The 26,754-nt window shown below is 41.3% G+C and overlaps 1 protein-coding gene across 12 annotated transcripts in view; it reads left to right on the forward strand.

The window, feature by feature from the left end:
* LOC308410241 (adhesion G protein-coupled receptor L3) overlaps positions 1-26,535 on the forward strand; it is a 267,657-nt gene extending 241,122 nt beyond the window's left edge. For 6 of the 12 annotated variants that reach the window (XM_080903456.1, XM_080903455.1, XM_080903451.1 and 3 more), the window contains 5 exons: positions 10,869-11,037; positions 11,202-11,327; positions 14,886-14,982; positions 20,050-20,175; positions 23,522-26,535. In XM_080903456.1, coding sequence (XP_080759582.1) covers positions 10,869-11,037; positions 11,202-11,327; positions 14,886-14,982; positions 20,050-20,175; positions 23,522-24,471 — 1,468 coding nt within the window. In that variant the 3' untranslated portion in view covers positions 24,472-26,535. Of the gene's footprint in view, positions 1-10,868; positions 11,038-11,201; positions 11,328-14,885; positions 14,983-20,049; positions 20,176-22,251; positions 22,304-23,521 lie in introns of all 12 variants that reach the window. The other 6 variants (XM_080903461.1, XM_080903452.1, XM_080903453.1 and 3 more) reach the window with 3 other exon arrangements.
* Positions 26,536-26,754: the final 219 nt, after the last annotated feature.

The raw sequence follows: 26,754 nt of genomic DNA on the forward strand, positions 1-26,754 counted from the left end.
TAAGGTGCATGCTTAATTTGTGTTGAGAAAAAAAAAGCCTGGTGAAAATTGAATAAAAGGATATTTTGCAATAGAGACGTAATAAATTATTAAGTTGCATTAAGCAATGAGCCAACAGGACGACTAAAAGTAAACTTGAAAAATATCACTGGCTCAAAACGTACCTAACATCAGACCTCCCCTCCTGTTCTCCCTTCGGGCTCCTCCATGGTTATCAAACTGCATGTTCACATGGCGCCAGAGGATAGATGAGGGCCTCTGCTGCTACTGCCTGAGATTACAACACTGTTAGTGTGTGTTTGTGTTGCACGCAGTAATTATGTTTGCCACAAAAGATGAACTCATAATTCATATATATGTATATATAAATAGTAAAAAGACACCCACCCCTGTTGAGACATGCTCTTGTGTCAATGTGCACTGGTTTCTCAAAAATAATAGGCCGTAGTTTGCTTTAGTGTTTACATGTTTTAGTCTCATTCATCATTAGGTGCATTATTTCATTACTTGATTGTAGAAGTTTCATGCGCACACAGAAAGTTTCTGTATTTGCACTGTAGGGTGACATAGCATTTTCGGTCATTGCTTTTGACGTAAGCTCCAGCTACCTGGTGTCAGGGCAGGCTCTTTGCACAGATGGTGTAAAGTTGTTTTGCTGCCTGTATGCTATGATGGATAAGGGTCTCTGCTCTGTTTTTGCTGTCTGCCTCGCTTTTTTTTTAAGCCACTCTGGACACATTAGTCTGCTTTATGGCCGTGTTGTGGCGGTTTTTTCATGGCATCACATCACCGGTTGTCTCAGCACAGTGGCCCCTGTCTGCCCCGCTCCTCTCAACCAAGTGATACACACATTTAAAAAAAGAAAAAAGGAAAAGAAAAGAAAACAATCTTCAGCAGGCTCGATACGGCAGCCTTTGGTTCCGCCACGTCAGTCCCTAGTGTGCCAATGTGCTTTCATATCACAAATTCACTACAGGATTTCTCAGAGCTGTGGTTTTTATATGCTGCTTCTTAGCGGTGCCAAAAAATGTAACCTGGACAATAATAAGCTTTGACTAGTTTTGTGAACTCTGCGAAGTAAATTATTTGCCTAGATTTGAAGCTGTGTTTCCCGACTGTTACCCTACATCAGTTCCTCCTACGTTTAACCTCAGCAGTCTTATTCTGGTGTTTTGCATTAAAAGGCAATGTCAAACATGAGCTGCTACATGCTATGAGGACTTATTGAAGTTGCTATTTTCAGTGGTTTAGCTAACATATCTGCTAAGGTTAACAAGGTACCCTACTTAGTTATGCTAAGCTATCAGTACTAAGCTTGGTTAAGAGTGAAGAGTAAAGCCCCATCCAAGTTGGAAGTGATCTGCTTGTAGCACATTGCTTTGTAGCTGACAGGTGTTTGTTAATGGACATCCCAGTGAACTAGCTTACGCTACAGAAGCGGCGTGTATTCCCTGATGGTTTGGTGAGTTGTTGCTGGCTGTCACTGTTTGAGATTAGCCACAAAGAGCGTGTTGCACCAAAAACCTCCTTATGACTTTTGGTTTGGTCACTTGCAGATTGCTGCAGTTGCCTGAGACACAACTTTTACTTTTGAAGAAAGCTTGCCTTCCACTTTTTATAACCACATAGTATCATATTTGGTAAGTGTTTGCAGACCATTAACCATCTACAATACAAACTACAGGCGACCACGGATATCTGCTAGCAGCTAAAGCAATCACAAAGAGGTTTTCAGTGCAGCACCATTTTACCAGTTTCGCCTAGCAATAGCAGGCACCGTCTTGCAACCTCTCACCAGGTAATGAATTTGTGTTTACCACCCTTAATGGATTCTTCCTTCAATTACTCATCTCAAAACTGGGAAAAGTTAACTATGGACCCACTCACTTTGCATTACTGTTATTTCGCAAGTCACTGAATATCACTAACATCCTAGATTCCTCGTAAGAACAAATAAAACTATCCATTAATCCATTAGTCTCAAATAATTGTGCTGTTATAGCATAACTGGATTTCTAACACATTCAGTAGCACTGACTCTATGTACGTATAATTCCTCGTGCATTCGCACAGTATTGTTGTTAGGTTTGATATATCATTTTCACAGTGCTGTTAGAGTTAGGGGAATTATTTCCAATGAGCGGTGTCACAGGGTAAGTTTAATAGTGCATCTAGTAATGCAAAATTGCAGACTAATGCATGTTCACCTAACTAAGCCTAACCTTGTTCGTTTCTCTTTATTCTGCAATCCTTTGTCAAAGCTATGACGAGGTTTCTATACTTAATCCAAACTTGACACCTCCTGCAGCGCCTTCATGGTGAAAGCCAATCAGTGCCACCTCATTTCTCCAAGTGTTTCAGGATTTTCTTGTTATTTGTGTTGGCAGCTCACTTTTAAACGTTGTAACATATGGCCTCTTTCTGTGTCCTCCCAATCTTATGAAGAGTGTTGGGAGTAGGCTCACAGTATGTGTTCTGCTCACAGGCAGATCTGCTTCGAGAAACCGACATGCTTAAACAATAGATTCTGCACATTTACTGCACGTTCACACCAAGACATATGCGTAGTATGTGTAAGGAGAGGCACACGGCCAATCTCGAACATCTACTATGAAGCACAAATGTGCCATGTTTCAGATATTTGGAGAACTACAAGCAGGACACCTGCTGCCCACACAGACCCTGTGCCTAGCCTGCTCAGCCTGGAAATGGATTGCTGATTACCAGCAAGTACATCGCTGACTATAACACTGATCGAAAATGCTTTAAAAAGTAAATACAACAAATGATTCAATGTGATTTAGTTCATCTTAAAGTTTGCAGTAGGTAACTACTTACTACTCAGTAAGACGCCAGCATATTATGTGACCACTTATGTACATCGGCCATTTTTCCAAAGGCCAGATACATTGTGTAGTTGGTTCTGCAGGAAAAATATTGATTGCTGTGGTCCTAAGTGTCACGTGATTTATAACACTGCGCTCTCCTAAATGTAGCAACCCACTGACCTCCTCAACCCAAGTCTTACCGACTCGAAAACACTCTGCAGTGTTGGCCGTTTGTAAAAGAAAAAAAAAAGAAAAAGAAAAAGAGATGGATCTGTACAGCTTTTTGTCAGCCGTCATTCATCTGATGAGGTTTTTACACCAACATCCATTAGAAAACGCTATGAACACACACAGAAAACTGGAATTAGGTGTAGGCTACTGTGGGCTTTTATATACATATATATATATATATCCAATGCTTTTTTACCTTTAATGATCTATCAAGGTGAGCCGGTTTTAATGATTGATTGATTGATTGAATCTTTATTTTGAACATGTTGAAAAAGTATAAAAAAAAAATAGAATTAAAAGAGAAAAATGAACAAAGCAAACAAAAGGAAAACGAGCAACCACAACTCCAAATAACGTCCATGTTCAAAAAGGAGCAGGAAGAAGCATAAGCTTATTTAATCCCACCCCTTTTCCACTATCTAGTATCAATAGACTACAGAAATACCTCCTTGTAATTACATTATATGTTATGTGTAAAATTTTTTTTTTTTTTTTTTTTTTTAATATATACACATATATGTTTCTATCTATCCATACCTACGCACATATACACATTTTCAATAACCCCATTAACACCTGAAGGATACACAACCTACAATTTTATATATATTTAATATATATATATATATATAAAAAAAAAACACCCAGCACGCCCCTGCGGGCGGTTTATCCTTCAAGCTCGGGTCCTCTACCAGAGGCCTGGGAGCTTGAGGGTCCTGCGCAGTATCTTAGCTGTTCCCAGGACTGCGCTCTTCTGGACAGAGATCTCCGATGTTGTTCCCGGGATCTGCTGGAGCCACTCGCCTAGCTTGGGAGTCACCGCACCTAGTGCTCCGATTACCACGGGGACCACCGTTACCTTCACCCTCCACATCCTCTCGAGCTCTTCTCTGAGCCCTTGGTATTTCTCCAGCTTCTCGTGTTCCTTCTTCCTGATATTGCTGTCATTCGGAACCGCTACATCGATCACTACGGCCATCTTCTTCTGTTTGTCTACCACCACTATGTCCGGTTGGTTAGCCACCACCATTTTGTCCGTCTGTATCTGGAAGTCCCACAGGATCTTAGCTCGGTCATTCTCCACCACCCTTGGGGGCATCTCCCATTTTGACCTCGGGACTTCCAGGTTATACTCGGCACAGATGTTCCTGTACACTATGGCGGCCACTTGGTTATGGCGTTCCATGTATGCCTTGCCTGCTAGCATCTTGCACCCTGCTGTTATGTGCTGGATTGTCTCTGGGGCATCTTTACACAGCCTGCACCTGGGGTCTTGCCTGGTGTGATAGACCCCAGCCTCTATGGATCTTGTGCTCAGAGCTTGTTCTTGTGCTGCCATGATTAGTGCCTCTGTGCTGTCTTTCAGTCCAGCTTTGTCCAGCCACTGGTAGGATTTCTGGATATCAGCCACCTCCTCTATCTGCCGGTGGTACATACCGTGCAGGGGCCTGTCCTTCCATGATGGTTCCTCGTCTCCCTCCTCTTTCTTGGGTTTCTGCTGCCTGAGGTATTCACTGAGCACTCGGTCAGTTGGGGCCATCTTCCTAATGTATTCTTGGATGTTCGTTGTCTCATCCTGGACTGTGGTGCTGACACTCACCAGTCCCCGGCCCCCTTCCTTCCGCTTAGCGTACAGCCTCAGGGTGCTGGATTTGGGGTGAAACCCTCCATGCATGGTAAGGAGCTTTCTTGTCTTTATGTCAGTGGCTTCTATCTCCTCCTTTGGCCAGCCTATTACCCCAGCAGGGTACCTGATCACGGGCAGGGCGTACGTGTTGATGGCCCGGATCTTGTTCTTACCATTCAGCTGACTCCTCAGGACTTGCCTGACCCTCTGCAGGTACTTGGTGGTTGCAGCTTTTCTAGCGGCCTCTTCATGGTTCCCATTCGCCTGTGGGATCCCCAAGTACTTGTAACTGTCCTCTATGTCTGCAATGTTGCCTTCTGGTAGTTCAATCCCCTCAGTTCTGACTACCTTCCCTCTCTTTGTTACCATCCGACTACACTTCTCCAGTCCAAACGACATTCCAATGTCATTGCTGTATAGCCTGGTAGTGTGGATCAGTGAATCGATGTCTCGTTCACTCTTGGCATACAGCTTGATGTCATCCATGTACAGGAGGTGGCTGACAACTGCTCCGTTCTGTAGTCGGTATCCGTAGCCAGTCTTGTTAATGATCTCACTGAGGGGGTTCAGGCCTATGCAGAACAGCAGTGGGGACAGAGCATCTCCTTGGTAGATCCCGCACTTGATGGTGACTTGTGCTATGGGCTTGGAGTTGGCCTCTAGTGTTGTACGCCACATCCCCATTGAGTTCCTGATGAAGGCTCTTAGGGTCCCATTGATCTTGTACAATTCTAGGCATTCCAGTATCCAGCTGTGGGGCATTGAGTCATAGGCCTTCTTGTAATCAATCCAGGCAGTGCACAGGTTGGTCAGTCTGGTCTTGCAGTCTCGGCTGATTGTTCTGTCTACCAGTAGCTGGTGTTTTGCGCCTCTGGTATTCTTGCCAATTCCTTTCTGTGTCCCGCTCATGTATTGACCCATGTGCCTGTTCATCTTAGCCGATATGATGCCTGACAGGAGCTTCCATGTAGTACTGAGGCAGGTTATTGGTCGGTAGTTGGAGGGGACCGGTCCCTTCTTGGGGTCCTTGGGGATCAGGACCGTCCGGCCTTCAGTTAGCCATTCCGGGTGTCTCTCGTTAACTAGCAGCTGGTTCATTTGTGCTGCCAGACGCTCGTGGAGTGCAGTCAGCTTCTTCAGCCAGTAGGCGTGAATATGAAGATAAATATAAAGATAAATATGAAGGCATGCCGGCTCGGACGTCGCCCGGATCAACAAGGTCCGCGTCAGGTGTTGAGGAACCAGGGCACCCTGACGAAAAGTGGGCTACTGGAACAAGAAGGCATCGGTGGGCAAGAGACGAAAACAGGGCGTTGTTGGATATATATATATATATATACACACATACACATACATTTACACATACATATATACCCATACCAACAAACCCGTGCATGCGCGCACACATGAAAATATTAGACAAGAACACCCTATCAAATCTCTACCTTTTCCCTGTACCCTGTAAAAACCATATCCTTAAACCGCTTTTTAAACTGCGCCATGCTTGGACATTGCTTCATATCTTTACTTAGTCTGTTCCACAGCTTCACTCCACACACAGAGATGCAAAAACTTTTTAATGTTGTACGGATACGAGGATGTTTTAAATTTAATTCCCCCCTCAAATTGTATCCCCGTTCCCTTTTAGAAAACATGATCATGATAGCATTGGTTAATTAAGTCAATTTAGCCTAGCTTAATGAGCTATGCCTTCTTTAGTTTCATCTTCCTGCTATTTGGTTCCTCTTTATGGCTTGATGTCATGTTTTTTGTTCAGATTTCATCATACTGCCTTGTTTTAATATGAGTGTTTCATCTCTGTTTCACCGAGTATCTCTTTCTCCCTCTTTGCTCTTCTTTTTTTTGATTAGCACTCACATCCTGCCTTTTTATCTTATGCCGTGTTTATCTTTAACATCTTTCTGTTTCTCATCTTCTATTTTTTTCCTCCCTCCTCTTCATTTTAGCTACCGTTATTATGATGGATGTGTTATTGTAGAATGGCACTGGTAAGATGCAACATTTCTCAGAAGAGGAGTAGAATAGAACTGATATCGTGTTTGATGTGGTTTTTTCCCCCCTCCTCACCCCGTAATGGAGACAGTGGCTGCTGCTGCCCCGTGATTCATGGATTGCAGCGTGACTTTTGCACCGATGTAACTTTGAATACCAAACTTACTCTTGAATTGAGCTTTCTTAGAAGATGATGGACTGAACATTTTTAGCTTAGCATAGAGTCCTCCCAATTCAGATAAGGAGCTTCAAATGAAATATGCTAATGCTGTGATGTAAAAGATTAAAAAAAAATGTCTGTGCCGTCATCAAAAACTTTGCGCTATTGATGTCTTAAACATTTTTGGGGTGATTTGCATTTAGAGCATACCTTTGGTTAAATAATTAACACCCCTGTTGGCCTGATCACGGCACTTCTTTTTCCTCTCCCAGAAAGAGCTTATGAAATGACTTTATGTAGATTTAAAACAAATTGAATTGACCAATTGCAATCTCATACATAAATGATCTGTGACATTGCAATGAATGGCACCTCTGCAAATTAAGTCATTTGGAGGGAAATAGGTAATTTGATGTCACAGACTGAAATAGTTCTCTGCTTAAAATTGCCCCCCTTTGGCAACAATTAGTACAATAAAACCTTTTTTTGGAGGGAAAGTGCTGAAAGCTGTCTACTACAGCACTCAGTATATGTATTATATATTTATACGGGCTTTTGTACGGGCTTTGTGACGACCACAATTGAGCTAAAGTGCATAAGTTGCTAAAATGCTAAATTTGACACCCTAAAATGTATTTAAAGCATTTAATTACAATTATTCCTTTACGACATAATTAGCTTTGTCAAATATACTTTACATAAACTATTTTGAAGTTAATGATGCTGAGAATATGAGCAGATCAGTAAGTGATATTGTATTAGTAGATTTCAGGCTACAGTTCTGAATGGGGCCTAAAAAAGCTGAGATGCACCCGCTTCATTTGTAAGTGAGCTGTTATGCTTTTCAGCGACTGTAATGCAGTCTCAGAAGTTTTGCCTCGAGGCTCCTACTATGCAGCCCTCAAAATCACCCTCATATTTTTATCTGATAACTCCAGAAGAAGATAAGCCGTGCCGTGCTGATATGAGTCGTACCCTCTTCATATCCTGTCCTCTCAACGCATTTCTTATGACCTCTTTTGTCTCTATCATCCGCTATCCCTCCAACAAAACTCCCACTAGTTAGAGGACAACATTTTGTTCTTTTTTTGTGTGTGTCCATTGCCTGTGTTTCTGTGTCCAATCTGGGGGCAATCGCCTTGATAAAGTACCTTTCCCACCAGGTCATTAAGACAGCCCTGGGAAAATTATGTTTAATGGTTGCTCTGGTGAATTCATAAATCATTTATTTCGCTGCGCACCTGGCCCATTTATAACCGCTTAAATGTGAAGGTCTGCCAGCATTTATGAAGGGAACTAGATACCTATGCAAAAGAGATAATTATTGTTAACATCTGTAAATCACTAACAAATCCGCTTCCAAAATGTGGAAATGTGGAAATGTATTGGATTAATGCAGGCTAGCATCAATCCCATACAGGCAAGCAAGCCATCGTCCTTCTCGTTGTGTTGTTTCCATCTTCATTTCTAAATTTTTACACTGGATTTATTGCCACATCTTTGTTTATTTATTTTACCTCTGCATTGCTTTAATATGTGATTTGATTCATTTCTGTCTGTTCTCTAATTTATTTTGTTCTCATTATATGGCTCAGCTATCAGGATTATGAACCTAAGATGAAGTAAGACAAAATTGGAATGGCCCTTTTTTTCTCATAATGCCATCTTTCATTTACTCCACCATGAACAAATCAGCACCCAAATCCATCTGGCTGCCTCCCTGAATCATTAACATGATTTATAGTAGAGCACTCAGTCACATTGAAGGCCACATTAGTGTGCACAAAGTACTCTGATCTTAGATATACATAGCCTACAGATGAGACAAGCAAGATTAGTTTTAAATGGCACCTGTATTGTTACAGCGCACTGTATAGAAATGTTAGTACTGTAGTGTAAATACCATACACCCATCTTCCCTTTATCCAGAACAAAAAGGAAGAATCTGGGCACAAATCAAAGTTTGAATTGAAGGGCTGGGCGTCCAACCCAAGGTGCTCATTGAGGACATTTAAAAAGATTATTACAGGAAGAAAAAGCAACACATAGGAATTAATGACAAATTACATGCGTTTAGAGGCAATGTGGAACAACAATGAATAAAATAGCTAGCTAAAGGCTAAACCTGAAAACTAGCTAAAAGTGGCTAAAAAAGTGAGTGATAAACGAAAGTAACTATTAAGCAGCTGAAAAACTAAAAGTGAAAGATGGAATTCTACTATAAGATTTTTGTATAAAACAATTTAATGATAACTAAAAGTAACCATCAAAATTAATGGCTAATGGCTAGTTAGCTAAGAATAGTGATTGTATGGAAGAACTAATTTTCTGAAAGTAACTGATTGGTAGCTAAAAGTAATCAATAAAAAGTTGAAATATAAAGCTTAAGTAATGGCAAAAGCTGAATAAAAGGTTGAAGCAGTTTAATAATAGTGAATATATGTTTAAAATGAATTGCTAAAAATAACTAAAGCTTAGCTTCATAAGCTAGCTAAATTAAAACAGATAAAATAGCTACATGCACTCAATGGCTAAAACAAATGGAAAGCTCAAGATGACATAAGCACAAGGATGATCAGCAGAGATTATCAGTTCACTCTTATAAAATTTCTTGAACCAAAATGATATAATTTCTCAAAACCAGGTCAGATGAGCACATAGCAACAAGAAAACAGACTTGGCGACTGGAATTACAGTTTGCACAAATCGCAGCTCAGAAAATATGAAAGTCTTATTTATGTATACAATCAATAATATTCTTAATAATTGCTAAAGACAAAGAAATATCACATCAACATGAATTTAAATGTTGCTGTTAAGGAAAAGCTCATCACATTAGCTCATCACATTAAAAGCATAAAACCAATAACACTCCCAAGAAATGTAACTATAACAGCCCAGCTATGATGAATCCTGATAAAACCAAAAATTAATGTGCACAAGAGTTGGTTTAGTCAGTCTGGTGCTGTATGTGCAGTCTTTAGTAGCCACAACATGATGTTTCTGGTGTGCATAATTAACCTCCTAGGACCTGGGGTCCACATACGTATGTGGACATCACATTTTGGGTTATTTAGACCAAAATACTCAATTCTGCTCTACAAGGGCCTGATATCCACTTATGAGGACATTATACTGCTACTGTTCTATCAAAATTTTAAACTAATATCCTCATATGTTGCTCTTATTTTTCATAAAAACAAAAATAAGGTAAAAAAAAATCTGGTGATTCTTTGCTTTTACATTCATCGGGCCCCAATCAGCCCAAATATCAAAGAGAAATTAAAAATGCATGCCGTGGAAGAGTTTGGGTCTTAGGAGGTTAAGCTTTGACAAAGCGCACTACATGGATACTGTACATGTAAGGGTAGACGGCACATTCTGACAAGAATCGTGTATTAATGTGATTAAACACTTATCTAGATCTTGCCAGAGGGGTCACCAGAATACAAAAGGGTGCAGGTGAAGGGGGAAAAAAACTGCCACTTCTCTGCGCAGTGCACCAGCACAAAGATAGAGCCCTTACTCTTAATAGACTTTGTAATCTCAAGGGCATTTGTTTCAGATAAACCTTCTGCTTGAGTAAGATTTTACAAGACACTCAGCTCAGGCACTAGAATCCAACATGTAATATACTAATGAATTTTCTTTTCCTGGAAACGAGGACTGTATTTACTGGTCGCCCACACATATAGACTGCACTTAATTTTTGTGGGAGGATCAAAGGCTTTTCTTTTTGTTTGAAAGAGTGCAAGTGTAAAAATAAAGAATAGAAAAAGACTAAAAGGGAAAAAAAATCATTCTCATTTATCATCAGTTTCCTTTCCCTGTTCATTTCAAACTGTATTTATAATTGTGGATTAAGCAGGTTCTTCATTTCCAGACCTTACAGTTAAAGTTGTACCTTATTGCTTTATGACCTAATATCTTTGGTGCAGTTTATGTTCCTTCTCCTGAAATGACAGCTTTTATTAATTATTCATCAAATGGCTATTTGCTTACATTTCAGATCTTGGGTGATCGGCGCCATCGCCTTGCTATGTCTGCTGGGCCTAACCTGGGCTTTCGGCCTCATGTACGTCAACGAGAGCACAGTGGTGATGGCCTACCTCTTCACTATCTTCAACTCCCTGCAGGGAATGTTCATCTTCATCTTCCACTGTGTGCTGCAGAAGAAGGTCGGCATTTGCGTTCTCTCCCGTATCCAGAAAATAGCACGGTCTCACATTAATTAACTGCATGCACATTGGAATTGATTTCCATAACGAGCATGCTGGAGTGTAGCAAGTTTGGAAAGCGGTGAGCTGCTAGTGCGAACCTGTCTGTGCTTTTGAATTTACAGGTGCGTAAGGAGTACGGGAAGTGCCTGCGTACTCACTGCTGCAGCGGCAAAAGCGTTGACAGCTCCATTGGCTCTGGCAAGGGCACCGCCTCGCGTGCTCCTGGACATTATTCGACGGGATCGCAGGTTAAATAGCATTTTTCACTCCTGTAACTTACCACGTGATATGTTCTTTGGAAAAAAAGGTGAACAGCAAGATGATTTCTTTGTAGTGTATGTGCATGCTGCAGCTAGAGGCGGGAAATGATTTGATCCCGAGTGATACTCAGGATTACGTAAGATTTGAAGAAAGTAGGCAAGCAAAAGAGTAAGTCTGCAATTCGTTTTCACTGGGGCGGATTTAGGCTGCGCATCGGTACAGTGACGTTGAGGAAAGTACTGGCTTCAGCTTTATGGGGAATTTGTTCATGCTTACAAATTCAAATTTGACTGTCTATGCCAGGGTTTGTAAATTCGGTGCATAGATGGTAAGTCTCCTTGTAAAGTAAATTGTTAATGGATTCCACCCACGTTGACGTGAAGTATAGGATGAATTGGCGCGATACGCCGTAGCTGAACATCATATCCATATCCCAAAGAGTGCGATTTCTTCCAGTGTTCAATTATAAATAGTCCTTAGAGTCAAGCGTGCAGTGGCAACCCACGGTACAAGCTGGATTCCGCACACAGATCAAAGCGTTTAATTATACACAGTGGTTTGACAAGATGGCTCTAACCTCATGCTCAGTCACTTTATATGAGCGAGACAGGAATGGAAACACTCAGAAAGATGTGGTTGTTTATTGCTAACTCCGAGGCTTCGGAATGAATGTGTAATCAGCAGAGCACATTCGAACCCGTCGGCTATGAATGGTTCAAGTTTTTGTCCGTCCAAAAAAAAGGAGAAGAAGAAGAAATGGCACTGTCATTTTCAACCCATCTGTGTCCCTTAGGTCTGGGGACAGAATCGTGTGCAATATGATAATGAGATCAGCTGTGTCAGTATATGTTGCTGTTTGAATATGTGAGCGATGTGTCATCTCGGCTCGAAACAGACGCCAATTCATGATGTGAAAAATGCTTTAAGCTTTTATAAATAAAAACATGCCCTCGGTTTAAATGTCACACTGCGATGGGGAAGCTCAGCGAGAGATTAGGTGAGGTATAGTGACAGCTGCTCCAATTTTAGTTAAAGCCGGAGTAGGAAGAAATATAGAAAAGGTGGAAGAAAGCATTTAGCATATGAAAAAAGACAGCCAGCGTGCTGAGTAACTTTCCCTTTTATTTTAAGTCCTCCTACCTACATTTTGAGCGTGTGGAGGTATATATGTTTAAATCTAAAAATGCTTCATGTGGGGTTTGAACCAGTTGCTCTATTGTGCTCTAGCTCCCATTACAGGAGGATAGTTTTCTCTTAGATAAGCGATCCCGAACATATTTTGAGCCACAGACCGGTTTAATGTCAGACAATATTTTCATGGATCAGCCTTTAAGGTGTAAATACAACAAAATAAAAGGATACGACCAAGACAAAAACTGTGATATTTTGTAAATATGATAAGAAACGCGAATTCACTGTGTGATTCTGTAACTTTATTAGCAGCGTCCTCCTGAAATGCGCCAACAACACTGAGAGTAACATCCTCCTCTCTGCCCATTAATGCTCTCTGGTCGCTATGTTAACGCGTAAACATTTCTTTCAAAATAAGACACACAACTACAACACGGGGAAAGACCCAGGAAAACCGAGTTAAAGATAAAAACCCTGAAAACCATAAATTTCACACCTGAGCCTCAACTCAGTACCGGTCCGGGGCCCGGGGGTTGGGGACCGCTGTCTTAGACCTTTGAACTGCATTATTTTTTCAGGGATTTCAGGGATTTGAACCAGCCTTCCATTTATGGTTACACAATGAGTCTGTATTTAAAAATATTTTCCATCACTTATGAAAATCAAGAATTCACCATGGGTAAAATTAAAGGACTGAGTGAATAATCAAACCAAATTAAAACTTTAGCCAGATTGCATTTAGTACCCAAATTATTTTTAAGTGGACCATAATAAGCTCTGCTTTAACTGGAAACTGTTCCACACACAAGTCTAGTAGTAGTAGTAAATCATCAAAATGAACAAGATTCATTTAATTAAAAATTTGCAGTCGGCCGCATCGATTAGTTAGATTTATAGGGTTAGGGCCCTGTAACTCACATCCAGTCACAGGTCCCCTAAGGGAAGTGCAGATGGAGGCTTGACTTGTTATTGGTGCACTGGTGAAGGGGTGAACCAGTGATGGGGTAAAGGCTGCAGTAAAAGCAGACAGATGAAAGGCGTAATGTTGTTAAACTCGATGAATGGATTGCTGGGAGGATAATTTCCTCCTGAGAAGTCTGGCTAACTTGGAGTCTTGCTTAAAATGTATTATATACAGATGTGACAGATTAAAGGAAAAACCCATGACCCTTGAAATCCGTTGGTCTGATAAGTATGAAAACTATGTTAACTGAATTTTTAACCTTCAGTTAAAAAAATCTCAAACCAATCAATCCCGTGTCTGGGAATTTCAGGGTCATTTAGACCACTTTTTTCACCAGCAATGTTAAAGCAGAAGGGTGTTCATTGTCCCCAGGAGAGTTTCACACATGCACATAATCAATACCAAGGTGCATTGAAGCTGTTCTGGCCACATGTGGTGGAAAAACTCCTTAGTAAGGCTCCAATAACACAGGCCTAGAGACCGTTTGGCAACTTCAGCATGCTCTTGTGCATTCTTTGGTAGCTACTAGATTGCCAGTGTCACCTATAATTTGCACAGAGGACACAGACAGAGTGTAAATTGCTCACCTTCAAAGTAAAGGCCGTCCCTCAGTGCTGCAACCAACACGGATCAGAAGGTGGACCTTTTATTTTAAAGGTTGCTCAGTGAGCGGTTGGCAAGTGTCTGCACACAAGTTGGCGATTTCCATAAAAGACGCCAACTACAGGTAACTGTAGCAATCTGCCAGAGCAATCGCAAGGAGGTTTTTTCGTGTAGCACCAAACATCTCTTTGTGGCCAATTTCACCTGCTGCAACCAGCTGCCAACTGATTGAGGAATGCATATTTTTTTCATATGTTGCCACGGGTTACCAAACAGCCTTTATCCCTTTTTTCCCTACATTTGACAACCAAGCCTTGTTTCGGCCTGGTTAAGTATACCATCACAAATGTATATTTTTAAAAACAACAATTTTTTTTATACTTTAATCAGAAAACTCTCAAATGTTCTGCACACAGGATAGAAAGGACTCTTTTCTATGGTTAGATGCACTCCCTTAGCTTGTGCAATAGCCCACGGGACTGTGATAATTAACCAGGATGAACTCTGTTGGATTGAGCCCTTTCCAACCCAAGATACAGACTCAAGAGAGCTTGACTGATGACTTTATTATTGATTTAACCTATCATAGTGCTAATGCTCATTTTTAATTGGAGGTTACTTATCCCTACAGCTGACATGTTTCAGGGTTAAATACTAGATTCGAAAGCCGATAGCATCTCTTTTTCTTCATATCTCAGCCGTTATTGAGCTGTGAAGAATATGAGTGCACGCTTGAGGAAATATGCTGAAAGCCTGAGACTTTTCACTCGTCCTCCATGTGCAGACTTCTATTTTTTTCCCCCAGAGTGAATATTTTTATAAGGTGAAATGTTATTTTTCTCCGCAGAGCCGCATCCGTCGAATGTGGAACGACACGGTCAGAAAACAGTCCGAGTCCTCTTTTATGACCGGGGACATCAACAGCTCTGCATCGCTCAACAGAGGTATTTGTTTCCGCAGCACATCTTTTCTTGAGTGATTCAATACACCAGCCTTCACCTCAGAATTTATGACTGTGACTGAGAAACTTTTTTATTTTTTTTTCTCTCTCTCTCTCACAAAAGCAACGCTATTTTTCTCAAATTGCGTTTGGACTTGCATTCCTCTTAATAATGACACGAGGGCTTTGCAGAATTAAAAGCCTCTTTAAAGCTTTCAGCTGCAAACCTCAATCCAGCTGTAAAAAGTCAAGGCAAATCACTCATTTCACAGCAATTTTCCTCACATACTGCGAAATAATTAAAAACGCCAAGTGAAATATGCATCTCCCCCACCCTACTTGGCTGTTAATTATTACCAAATACCACAGCAAGGTTTACAATGTAAGAAATCACGAAAATGAAAACTCCTGCCAATAGAGCTGCAAATTCTTACCTGTTCAAGTGACAGATTGAAAGGATGAATGCTTCACCGCTGCAGAAAATTGTTTATTATGTCTTATTTTGAAGTACAAACCAACCGTTTTCTATCGTTTTGTTAGGAAAAGTAACACTAAATAGATTAGGTGGTAGAGAGAATAGCAGGTTCTAGGTAAATCATGCATTTCATCACATTTAATTCATTTGATGAGTGTGCAATAAAGGATATATTGAACACCCCGCCCATTCTGCCTGTAAAAGCCTTGAGTGAGAAACCAGGAAAAGTGCTTACTGAAAAACCTAAAAATCAATTGGCTGGGAGCTTCTCTCATATATATGTGACTAAAGAGTTTCCATATAATTCATTGACAGACAGAGTAAACTTTGGAGTCTCTCAGGTTAACGGGAGCAAATGCTGCGCTCGCTGGCATCCCTCCCCGACATCTCTTGACGCGAGTGCCACACCGCTCACTCTCTAAATTCGCTCTGGGCGTCTGCTCGCATAGACGCTAATGCACACTTACAATGATGGATTAATGTTCGACACGGGGAGGAAGTGTCATGATCTCAATAATTAGGTGCTCGGCTTAGCACCGTCAACAGACGCAGCTTTTATCAATAGTGGGGAGGCTGAAACGGGGCAGGACTGAAAGAAAAGCCTGCATGGATCTCCTGTAAATATATGTTAAAATAAAAAGAGGTAAAAATTATACGTTCATTTCAATCCCCCCGGCCTTCTCACAAGGCTCGATCTGATTGAGAAAACACTCACATGAGCTAAAGAGCATGCTGGGAAGTGTGTTCTTCCATCCCACGTGTTATAAGAAACAGATGCAAATAGAATTTGCACTTCTCCGAGGCTGCTCCCGTGTTGTTATTAAGGAATTATATGTTGAGGAGCGAATATTCCTAGCTGTTTTGTGCTCTGTATTCTTCTTCCCCCCCGAAACTCCTTGTGTGTGAGAGAGTGAGCCTGCAGCTGACGCTCTGACTGTAATCATCTCGAGAGCGGAGTCATGCAATCATCTTGATAGCTTTGCATGTTCAATTTATCCCAGCATTCAAGATTATTTCTGCACAATCAGTGTGATTCTTTCTTTTTTGGGGGGGGGGGGGCAAATTGTCCAATTCAAACACAGGCACAGTCAGTGGGGGATCTGTCATTGGGAGAATTCAAGAGGGGGGCTGGTGTTTATGGAATACTCTGTAATTAGGGCAAGCAGCAACAGCAACATCAAATTACAGGTTTTTTTCTTGTTTTAAAAATCTAAACATCCAGATTCCCAGGCAAAATGATAACGTGGCTAATTAATACTCAAAAAAGTAGGAATAATGCTGAAAGATGAGACCAACGCAGCGGCACTATAGTGCTTTTAAATTTCATTAAGCATAGTCTTTAGACATAAAAAGTACAAGTGCAATTAGAACGCCATAAAAAAAAAAAAGAAGTCTAACTTTTAAGAGGAAGGGAAGAGTCACGGGGTACTATAAAAACCTTTCCCCAGTGGCGTGACAGATTCAGAGCGTTGGAAAAAGAACAGTACACTCTGCCGGAGGATCTAATTACGGTGTACTCGCACCTCAGATAAAAGATGTTTACCCGCTCTGGCACAGTGCATACAGGAGGCGCGCGCATGTAACGCCCTCACAAGTCTTAAATTCGGCTCCTTTAAAAATAATAGCCTCATACGTTGACGTGGAGAGAGAAGGAAAAAAAGAAAATCAACGACTTGTAAACAGGAAATGAATGCGCCTGAGAAGTATTTTCAGCATACTTGATATCCCGCATAATGTATTCAGACACTTGGATTTTTTTTTTTTTAACCATCAGCTACTGTAAGAAAAACAAACATTACTGAATCTGCAGCATTCGTGTTTGAGATTGCAGCCTTCAAATCTGCAGCTAATCACCGGGCTCAGACTGTGAAGGTTGCTTTGGTGCGGTAGTATGTGGATGGGAAACTGATGAGTCATTTGGGCCAGATCCTGGCAGCAAGAATCTGAAGACAAGCGCTGCATAAATAGAAAATGAGCCTCTGTTCTGTTTCCGTGGAAGAGGCGAGGCTGATGCAAAGTAATGACCGTCTTCACTATAGAGAGGACATATCGCTTCATTCAAAGGTTATTTCGGCAACTGCGCAAAGAGAATGAGCAAGTATTGAACTTTGCTCTTTGGAGAAAAGGAAATATTAGACCACTTCATCTCATAAGATTGGCAATGCCAGAAGTAATAATAATGGTGCAGGCCCCGGCTGTTGGTAGGCTTCCTTCGTACTGCTGCACCTGTCAAGCTTCCCATTTTCACACAGCATGCAATTTACAGCGCTAATAGTCAGGGCTCTGCCTCTTGAAATTCTTTTTTTTTTAAGGTAGACAAAAGCAGGCCTATCATTTCTTTTCAGCAGCAGTTAACTTCATTTCCAATGCTATGTCAGAGAGTGTAAACTTCCCGCAATTGAGCACAACAGCAGAGCTGAGGCGCTAAAGTAGCTAAACTCAGGCCGAACTTCCACACAGGCAGGACAACAACAACAAAGCTGTGAATAGATCTTATTTTTAACTAGCGTTGTAACAATTTCCCAAATCCATGGTTCCGTTTATACCCAGGCTTATTTTTTGTTGTGTTTTTAAGCGTGTGAAAAAGGGAGAGAATTCTTTTTATTATTATTTTTTTAAAGGCTCGATGATGTTTGGATCATTATTTTCCAGTTCAATATTTACCTGAAGGGTCTTTAAAAATGTAAACACACGTAAGCGTTTCAGGCATCCTTGGTCGTGAATTTCATTCACTTTAAACGGAGCAGAGTTCTTGCATTGTTGAACTGAATTGTGGATCTGATGCTTTGCTTTGCTTGTGATGAGTTGATAAAAGTTCATGTATATAACGCTTAGTGCCAATTGAAGCTGCTACCTGCTCTTGGTGAGTGACATAGGGTTGGGTAGTACATGTTAGAGCAGCCAATCCCAAAGGTGGTGGGGGACCTGTGCCATGAACCTATTTGTTCATGTGAGACACTGGGACTGTTGTGGAGGGCCCACCGATAAGCTTATAAAGTTAAAATTAATATCGAGCAGATTGTTTCAGCTTATTGGTGCATCCACAACAGTCCCAGTCTCTCAAATTGGGAAAACTAATTGCCCACCCCTGTATTGGAATGTCACCCAGTCTGGAATGTCCGCCAGCGACCAATGCTCAACTTGAAAGCAATGCGGGATGAGTGAATCACTCCCTGTCTGGATGCTCCTTTATAGTTCAACAATGCTAATTAGCTTAAGTATCACGAGAACATGGCTAATTAGCATATCATGAACACACATTACCAAATCTGTTATCAGCCTACATGTGCTGGCCTTAATAAAAACAAACAAACAAAAAAAATAAAGCAAAAACAGAGCTTTGCTAACATGCAAGTAGCTAGTAGCTCAGCTAAGCTAGGCTAACATACCAGTAGCTTTTAGCTAGCAGCTCAGTTACAGGGATGAAGCAATCCTTCCTTTTTTACTCCATGGCTGTCAGATAAAACCTCTTCCTGGGACTGTGTTTACTTCCCAGGCTTCTGCACTTATACATCTTTCTCTTCAACCTTATATCATACTTCTAGTAGTAATGTAATGTGAGCTCAAGCAGTAAAAAGACTCTCAGTGGAGTCGGCTCGAGGGCCATCGTGAAATTGGCGGATGGGACAGCGAGAGAAGAATGTGGACAGCTGTACTGCATATTCAGCTCCAGTCTGAGAAGCAATACACCCCTGCTTTTAAAAGAAATATGCAGCTTTAGCTGTGTCCCCTAGGCCGCATCCTTCAGAGGACCTGGCCTTCGCGGTCTGCGTGGCCTGTGTGATCTCTTGATTAATCGAGTAGATATTTGAAGTTTACACAGCTACATTCTCGCCTGAAAATATCTTAAAAATTCATTTTGTGACCAAGAAAGAGTAATAAAACTAAGTAGCTGCCGCCATTGTTGGAAACTGGAATTGGCTGGGCCGCACTATTAATTCTGGGATAGGTTGGGCCATGAAGGATACACCCGACTCATCCTTCAAATCCAGGGAAACGAAAGACGTATTTGTTGGCCGCATTTGGAGCAGCCTTCGAATTGGGACAGCCTTCGTCTCCTAGCTCTGACGTAATTGGCCTTCAAATGTGGCCTCTGAAGGACCTGGCCTAGGAGTTGAGACACACCTATGACATTCCTAACATTAATATTGGGGGTAAAAAAAGTAATTAGTAATGCAGTTTCCTAAAACACCCTCAGACAGGTGCGTGCCCTCTGTGTTGTCCTGTTTGAGTCCAGAGACGTACCAATACCTGTGCTGTGTTGGCCATGTCGGTTCTCCTTTGGAAAGTTTACCTGTATACTGCCTGAATGTGGAGCACGAAAAAGGGCTTAAAGCTAATGGCCGACATTAACGGTACAATTAATACACTTTCCATTAGCCGCGTCAGTTCTGCCACTTTCATGTAGCAAAACCTCCCTCACATTAATGACCATATGATCATTTGGATGTTAATGGCTGTCACTGCTCAGCTGCATCTGCCCAACTGATATGTATGTTCTCTCTGTTTCTGTCTATATCTCAATTTATCTACCCACCTACCTTTTTCCTGTCTCCTTTTTTCCTGTCTCACTCTGTCTTTCTCTGGCTGCTCCAGGGGCTATGGCTAACCATCTTATACCTAATGCACTCCTACGTCCTCATGGCACTAACAATCCCTATAATACATTGCTTGGGGAATCGGCAGTCTATAACAACCCTCTGGGCATGTACAACACACAAGGTGTGCAAGCTTCTTTCATTCTTTAACATTGTGGCTAGGGCAGTGTTTTTTTTTTTTTCATGTCTGAGCCTGGAGGTACTCTAGGGGGCACATCTTTGTTCCCATCCCAAAACAAAAAGCAACTTTATGATTGGACTATTAAAAGTAATGCACTAAGCTGAAATCCCAGCAGTCGCCTTGAGAGTTTTAACAGCGCTTTAATTTAGAAACAAAAAAAAACAACAACACTGCCCTTGCTGTCTTTGTGTTAGCTTTGAACAAGCTATAGCTTTATCATAAAAATCCTACAGGTTTGTTTTGCTGTGGGATTTTTCAGTGGTGTTGCATCTTGGCTTGTGTTCAGAGCCGTGCTATTCGATTACATAAGTTGCACTCACTCGTGGCTGTTTGGCCAAACACACAGTGTAAAAATGAGGAAATCCTCTGAAATCAAGAGTAGGCGCCTATAGGGAGCCAGATACAACACCAGTCATTTATTTTAAATGTGCTCCTGTGTTGTCAGTGAAGCTCGTGTGTGCTTTGTCTCAATGTTTTCTTGTTTTGTTTTTTTGTTTTAGCTTTTAGCATTGCATTCTCGTGAACACCGCTGTTAGATTCTCAGACACTGTTGTTTTGTGATAAATGTCGCTGAGGCAAGCAAGAATTTAAAAATGCAAATCGCCGGTGCTACATAACAGAGCGGTTTGAAGGAAAAATTCAGAGGTTACAGTTCATTTGTTTCTTTAGCTGTAATTTACGGTGGCCCTGAAAGGCCAAATGGACTGCAACCTAGGAAAACACCAGCAATAAGAAAAACGCTGTAAAAGCACACAAAACACAATGGAAATAGGAAAAGCAGAAATAGGAAAAAACAGATTTCCAAAAGCACAAGGGAAGTGTTTCTGGGGAGACAAAAACCCGACGGACCAGCTGCAGGAACCAAAATATGCTAAGTATTGCGCTGGGTGACACTTAAAAGAAGTGGAGGATCTATCGGTTTTATGAGGAAAGAAAAGATGAGAGGTAAGTGTGTTAGCCTAACTATTAGCCTAAAAATCAGCCATCAGCATTACATGAATCATGAGAATAAAACACACCTAGCATGTTTTGGTTCCTGCAACTGGTCCGTCGGGTTATTGTCTCCCCAGAAACACTTCTCTTGTGATTTTGGAAATCTGTTTTTTCCTATTTCCATTTTTTCTATTTCTGTTGTGTTTTGTGTGCTTTTGCAGTGTTTTTCTTATTGCTGGTGTTTTCTTAAGTTGCAGTCCATTTGGCCTCTCAGGGCCACCGTAGAAATAGCTATTTAGCACTTCATTTCAAACTTGGTAACTGTCATAATTACTCATTCATATGTTCAAATGTAGATTTTCAACTCAACATAGATTCAGTCTACTTATTGTGATTTAAAAACAAAAAAACAAAAAACATTTTCAGTATCGCAGATATTAAAGCATTCCAAGTATTAGAGCTGGGTATTAGAAACCGGCAAGCTATCGTGGGTCAGTATGACTATCGAAATGCTATTTTATTTTCTCTCTGCAGAGCTATTCCAGCTCTCAGCAACTCAATATGTGTTTGCTGTAACTTTGCGAGTCTGTAAAACTGGGAAAACTCAAGTTAAAAAACAACAACAACAACAAAGAACCTCAGAGAGCTTTGATCAGCTGATAATTTATGTATGAAATACAAAGTGCTTACATTGGAGGTTGTGATGGAGGGCTATGACTCACTTACACTGCCATAGATGAGGAAGAGTAAGACTGCTAATGCATCAAAATATTTATCTGTCTATTTGACACTAAAGTACCGTATCTGTGTTTTACCCAAGGATTCCATCTTTTTTTTCTCTTTCTGTCTCTCTCTCTTGCTATATATATATATATATATATATTTGTTTGTTATGAGATATGTTCAGGTTCTTTGTGTGGGTGCACAGAATTTGCATGAGGGTTAAAACAATCTATTGCATTGCAGAAACATTTTCTTGATGAGTCATCAGCATACTATATGTGCGTTTTCCTCTTTCTACCTGTCACTGTTATGCTTACTGTGTTTTCTTTTCTTCTTTCCTTTCCCTCATGCTGTCCCTAAAAGAGCCCTACAGAGAGACAAGTATGGGAGTCAAACTAAACATTGCTTATCAAATGTAATTGACTTTGGCTTTGCTTTCTTTTCACTCGATGCTGACAAAGGGGTAATGAAAACAACGTCATTCCCTTTGGAAGCAATACAATTCTCTTTGTGACAAAGGCCCCTCACCTTGACAAGAATGCCAGTTAAATTGGTTTGAATCGCATCCCGAGTTCCACTGCTTACAGACATTTACACTACTTGGTGTAGTTTCAAAAAAGACAAGAGAGAGACTTCTTCCACTCACATGTCCTAGGCCTATTTGATATCACAGCCTGAATAAGTGAAGCCAGTTACAGCTAACATTAAGATTCACCTCAACGCTTGAAAAGGCACGTCGATATAAATTGATCTGTGATCTTTAATAGAACGCCGTGCCTTTGTTCGTGCACCTTTTATTTGATTATACCAAAAACGTACATAGATATATATTTAGATTTTTTTACGAGGCTAATTTCCTTCTTAGAAGTCTGAGACGTGCATCTTGTCAAATTTTCAAGAGGTCAGACTGCGAGCTTGACACTTTAACGAGCTGGATGGCCTTGTCTGAGGTAGTCTGAATTATCTTCAAATATATGCTTTGATGTTGATAGCATGGACTTGGCTAACTGATAAAGCTATGAAAGCTTCATGTCCATGCAATAGAAAGAGCAGAAAGCCTCCTTCCTTCCAGTGTGGCTTTACTTTGAAGTATCAGTTGTGTTCACATTGATAAAACATATCAATATATACCCACCCCGCCTATGCATTTATACAATGTTGTTTCTAAATGCTCACATGGGACAATATGGTTGGGATCCAAATTCTACAACTGGTGTTCCGGTTTGTGTTTCACTTTTAAGAGTTAATTGCATGGCTTCGATGTGTCCGTTGTCTCTGCCTGCACGCGTTTTGTGCTTTTGTGCCGTGCTCGAAGTTTGGTGCTGTCTGGTATCGCACATGTATCAATGTCTTCATCACTGCCATCATTTAATTGTTGATTTCCATGAAAATGAAGTAAGTCTTGGTATTGAATACAATTTTTAAAAGAAGGTAAGTGTGAGCTCATAGGATTTTACTGTAAACTGTGTGCTTTAATTAAAAATGCTAATCCAGGCCTTTACGTCCGAGTGCATTTCATAGAACTGGGAGGGTTGGTGATTTGATGGCTGCTGATAAAAACAGCATTTATGTCTCACAAGAGTTCACTGTTCTCATTCAGCTGCTATATCCCTACTCATCTTTGTCATTCCAGAGGGAATCCTGAACAATGCCCGGGATACAAGTGTCATGGATACTCTACCACTGAATGGTAACCATGGCAACAGTTATAGCATTGCCAGCGCTGAGTACATGAGTGACTGCGTCCAGATCATTGATCGGGGCTATAACCACAAGGAGACGACCCTGGAAAAGAAGATCCTAAAAGAGCTCACCTCCAATTACATCCCCTCCTACCTCAACAATTCCCACGAGCGCTCAAGCGAGCAGAATCGGAACCTCATGAATAAGCTGGTCAATAATGTTAGCAATGGCGGCAAGGACGGCGGCTACGGGATGGGCTTGGGCGTAGGGATGGGCATGAATGTCGCGCTGGGCCTTGATGACCATTCCACCTTTGTCCCCCACCACGACGAAGGCCTCGGTTTGGAGTTGATACGCGAGGAGTCGAACGCCCCGCTGTTGCCGCAGAGGCCGCCCCCATCCCTGCAGGCGGTGGACAACCTTCACAATCACCTCCACCAGTCGGCACCCCCACCCCTGCCGCTGCCGCACCACCCCTTCTCGTCCGCCAGCGCTTCCTCCTCGTCTCGAAGGAGGATCCCCCAGGAGAACAGCGAAAGCTTCTTCCCTTTACTCACCAACGAGCACACTGAGGACGAAGGCTCGTCGCCCAGCCACAGCCACCAGAGAGACTCCCTCTACACCAGCATGCCCATGCTGCCCGGCCTGCCCAACGTGTCCGGAGAATCGGCAGATGGCTCCAAGGATGGCGGCGACGCCAAGAGCCCGGAGGCCAGCTCGGACGACGTTTACTACAAAAGCATGCCCAACTTGGGCTCACGTAACCACCTCCATCAGCTGCATTCCTACTACCAGCTAGGGCGGGGCAGTAGTGATGGCTTCATTGTTCCCCCCAACAGAGAGGATCTATCTCCAGAAGAGGCCCAGCAGGAGCCCTCGCACCTAGTCACCAGCCTATAGGCCCGAACCCCCTCCCACCCGTGCCCATTGTATTCTCGCAGTCCTCTACTCTTCCCCCGTGTGCCCTTGGTCCATCAGTCGTTGGAAGTGGTAGCCTTTATTCTCTTTATTCTGTGTCCCGAAGACTGAGGCGGAGGAAGGAACTGTACCCTCGCTGTTACCGACCATAAGCAGGATAATAATTGCTACGAATGCGGTGGTGGGGGGCGTCGTCGGCAGTTAATATGTGACTCTATTTAGTTAGACACTGCAGAAGGTTGATGTTGTGCCCCCTCTCCTCCACTCGTCGCCCCCAACCCACACACCGAACACCCCACAACACCACATCCACCCCGTCCCCTCCCAAACCCTGTGTGGTTTGCCGTGTTTTGTCTCGTTGTGAAAAGAGACAATTACTCACACAGGATTTTTAGGTCTCAGAGATATAGTGTTGACAGTCTACAGGAACTGCATACCCCTAAAGTTTGAAACTGAAGACTTCACCAGAATTAAAACGAAACAAAAAACAAAAAAAAGACTATTTTATTATACTTCTGTATCTATATTGACTTTTTGAGAGATTTTTTTCCTCTTTGGTGAGTTGCAGCACATTTTGTTTGCTGAAGTGTCCCTTCAATGAAAAAAAAAGACAAAAACCACACATATACGCACACACACATTTTGGACAGTTACCATAAAGGAATTATTGATTGTATGCTTTTAAGCATAACTGTTCTTTTTTTTTTTGTTTGTTTTTGTTTCTTTCTTTGATTTTACTGTAATTCCAGTTGTTAAAAGAGGGAGAAAAAAACTAATAAGAGAATTGCGAGATATTTCTATGTAACTGTACAGATAACTAGCATTGCACATAATAGTATGCTTTTTTTCCCGTTCCAAGCGAACCCTTTTGTCTCTGTAAATGTAGTGATTAGGAGCAATTTTGTTCTCTTGTGCTGGCCCTTCTGGGCTTTTGGTGCCAGTCTGTTTTTTTTTTCTTTCTCTTTTATCACTTTCTGAGAAATGACCATCGAAATAGGAGCAAAATTACACAAAAAATACCACAAGAACACACTTATCGTGCCGCATTTTCGTGAACCGTATTCACCTTTCTTTTTCAGGTCTGTTTTTTTTTTATTATTATTATTTCCGCCTGGTTCGTTTTCTCTTTCGTTTTCTTTTTTTTTTTACTGTGTAGATAGCAGAGCTCTGATTCACAGATTGTCAAGGAGACAGAATCAGTCCAATTTAATCACGAGGTGTCCCTCAGAAAGTTTATAGTGCATCCTGCATCTATATTGGCATTCAGAAAACGCTTGTGCTTCTCAGAAAGAGAACAAATTGAACCTTGATGAGCACTAGACACTTGTGCAAAAAAAACAAAGAAAGATGGCTGTTTTACTTATTAAAGAAAGAGCTTTTGAAGTGAGAAAAACTGGAAGTGTTTTTCTTTTTCTTCCTCAAGGAGAAAATCTATTTATTTATTTGTTAAATAAACAGTAATAAAGGATGGGAGCAAGTTTAGCAGCAAAAAGAAGTTTTTCTTATTGGCTATAATTATGGCTTCTTATTTATTCTTTTTTTTTTGTATTGGTTTCAGAGTTGAATGACCTCATAACTAATATTTGTTGTAACAGTGAAACTTGTTTGCCAACAAATAAATTACTGATTAAGATTTATCATGTAGCTATGACAAAAGTGCTGGTGTTTTGTCTGAGTCCCGGGACACTTTTGTATGGATAACAGCCGAAGACCTCCAAATAACGGAACGATCGAGTCTTTTCTTACTTCTGAGTTCGTATTCGTCATTAGCCCTCTGTCCATTTTAGTGCCAAGTCAGTTTTGGCCCCGGCAACAGTGGATGTGCTCTGTATGCTCTGGTCTGCTTTATAATAGAAGCAGTGGTTTCATAAGCTGTAATAAATATTTCAATATCATTGCTGTTGTAACCAATGGATTCTTTACAGATACGGTGTGCTTGATGTGATATTGATAAGCTGCGCTGGAGTTGTGAGAGTAAAGTGGACCGCAGACCGCTTGAAAACAAGTGAGCAGCCTTACCTCTGAGTAACAGTAGCAACTGAAGGCAGTCGATGTTTATACACTTATTGGACAGGATTTGTTGGTTGGACTTTACTAAGAGCTTTTTTGTATTAAAAAAGAAACAAAAAGGCAAAAAACCCTTAATGACCGTCTAGTCAACCTTAGCTTGTTTTATATTTGATTTTAAAGGTTAAGCAACTCTTACCTGAACTTGTGGCATTATTATGAGATCATAGAGCAGAGTGACATCTGTGAGATCACACA

Source organism: Rhamphochromis sp. 'chilingali', assembly GCF_963969265.1.
Source record: "Rhamphochromis sp. 'chilingali' genome assembly, chromosome: 1".
In the NCBI taxonomy this organism is placed as follows: Eukaryota; Metazoa; Chordata; class Actinopteri; order Cichliformes; family Cichlidae; genus Rhamphochromis; species Rhamphochromis sp. 'chilingali'.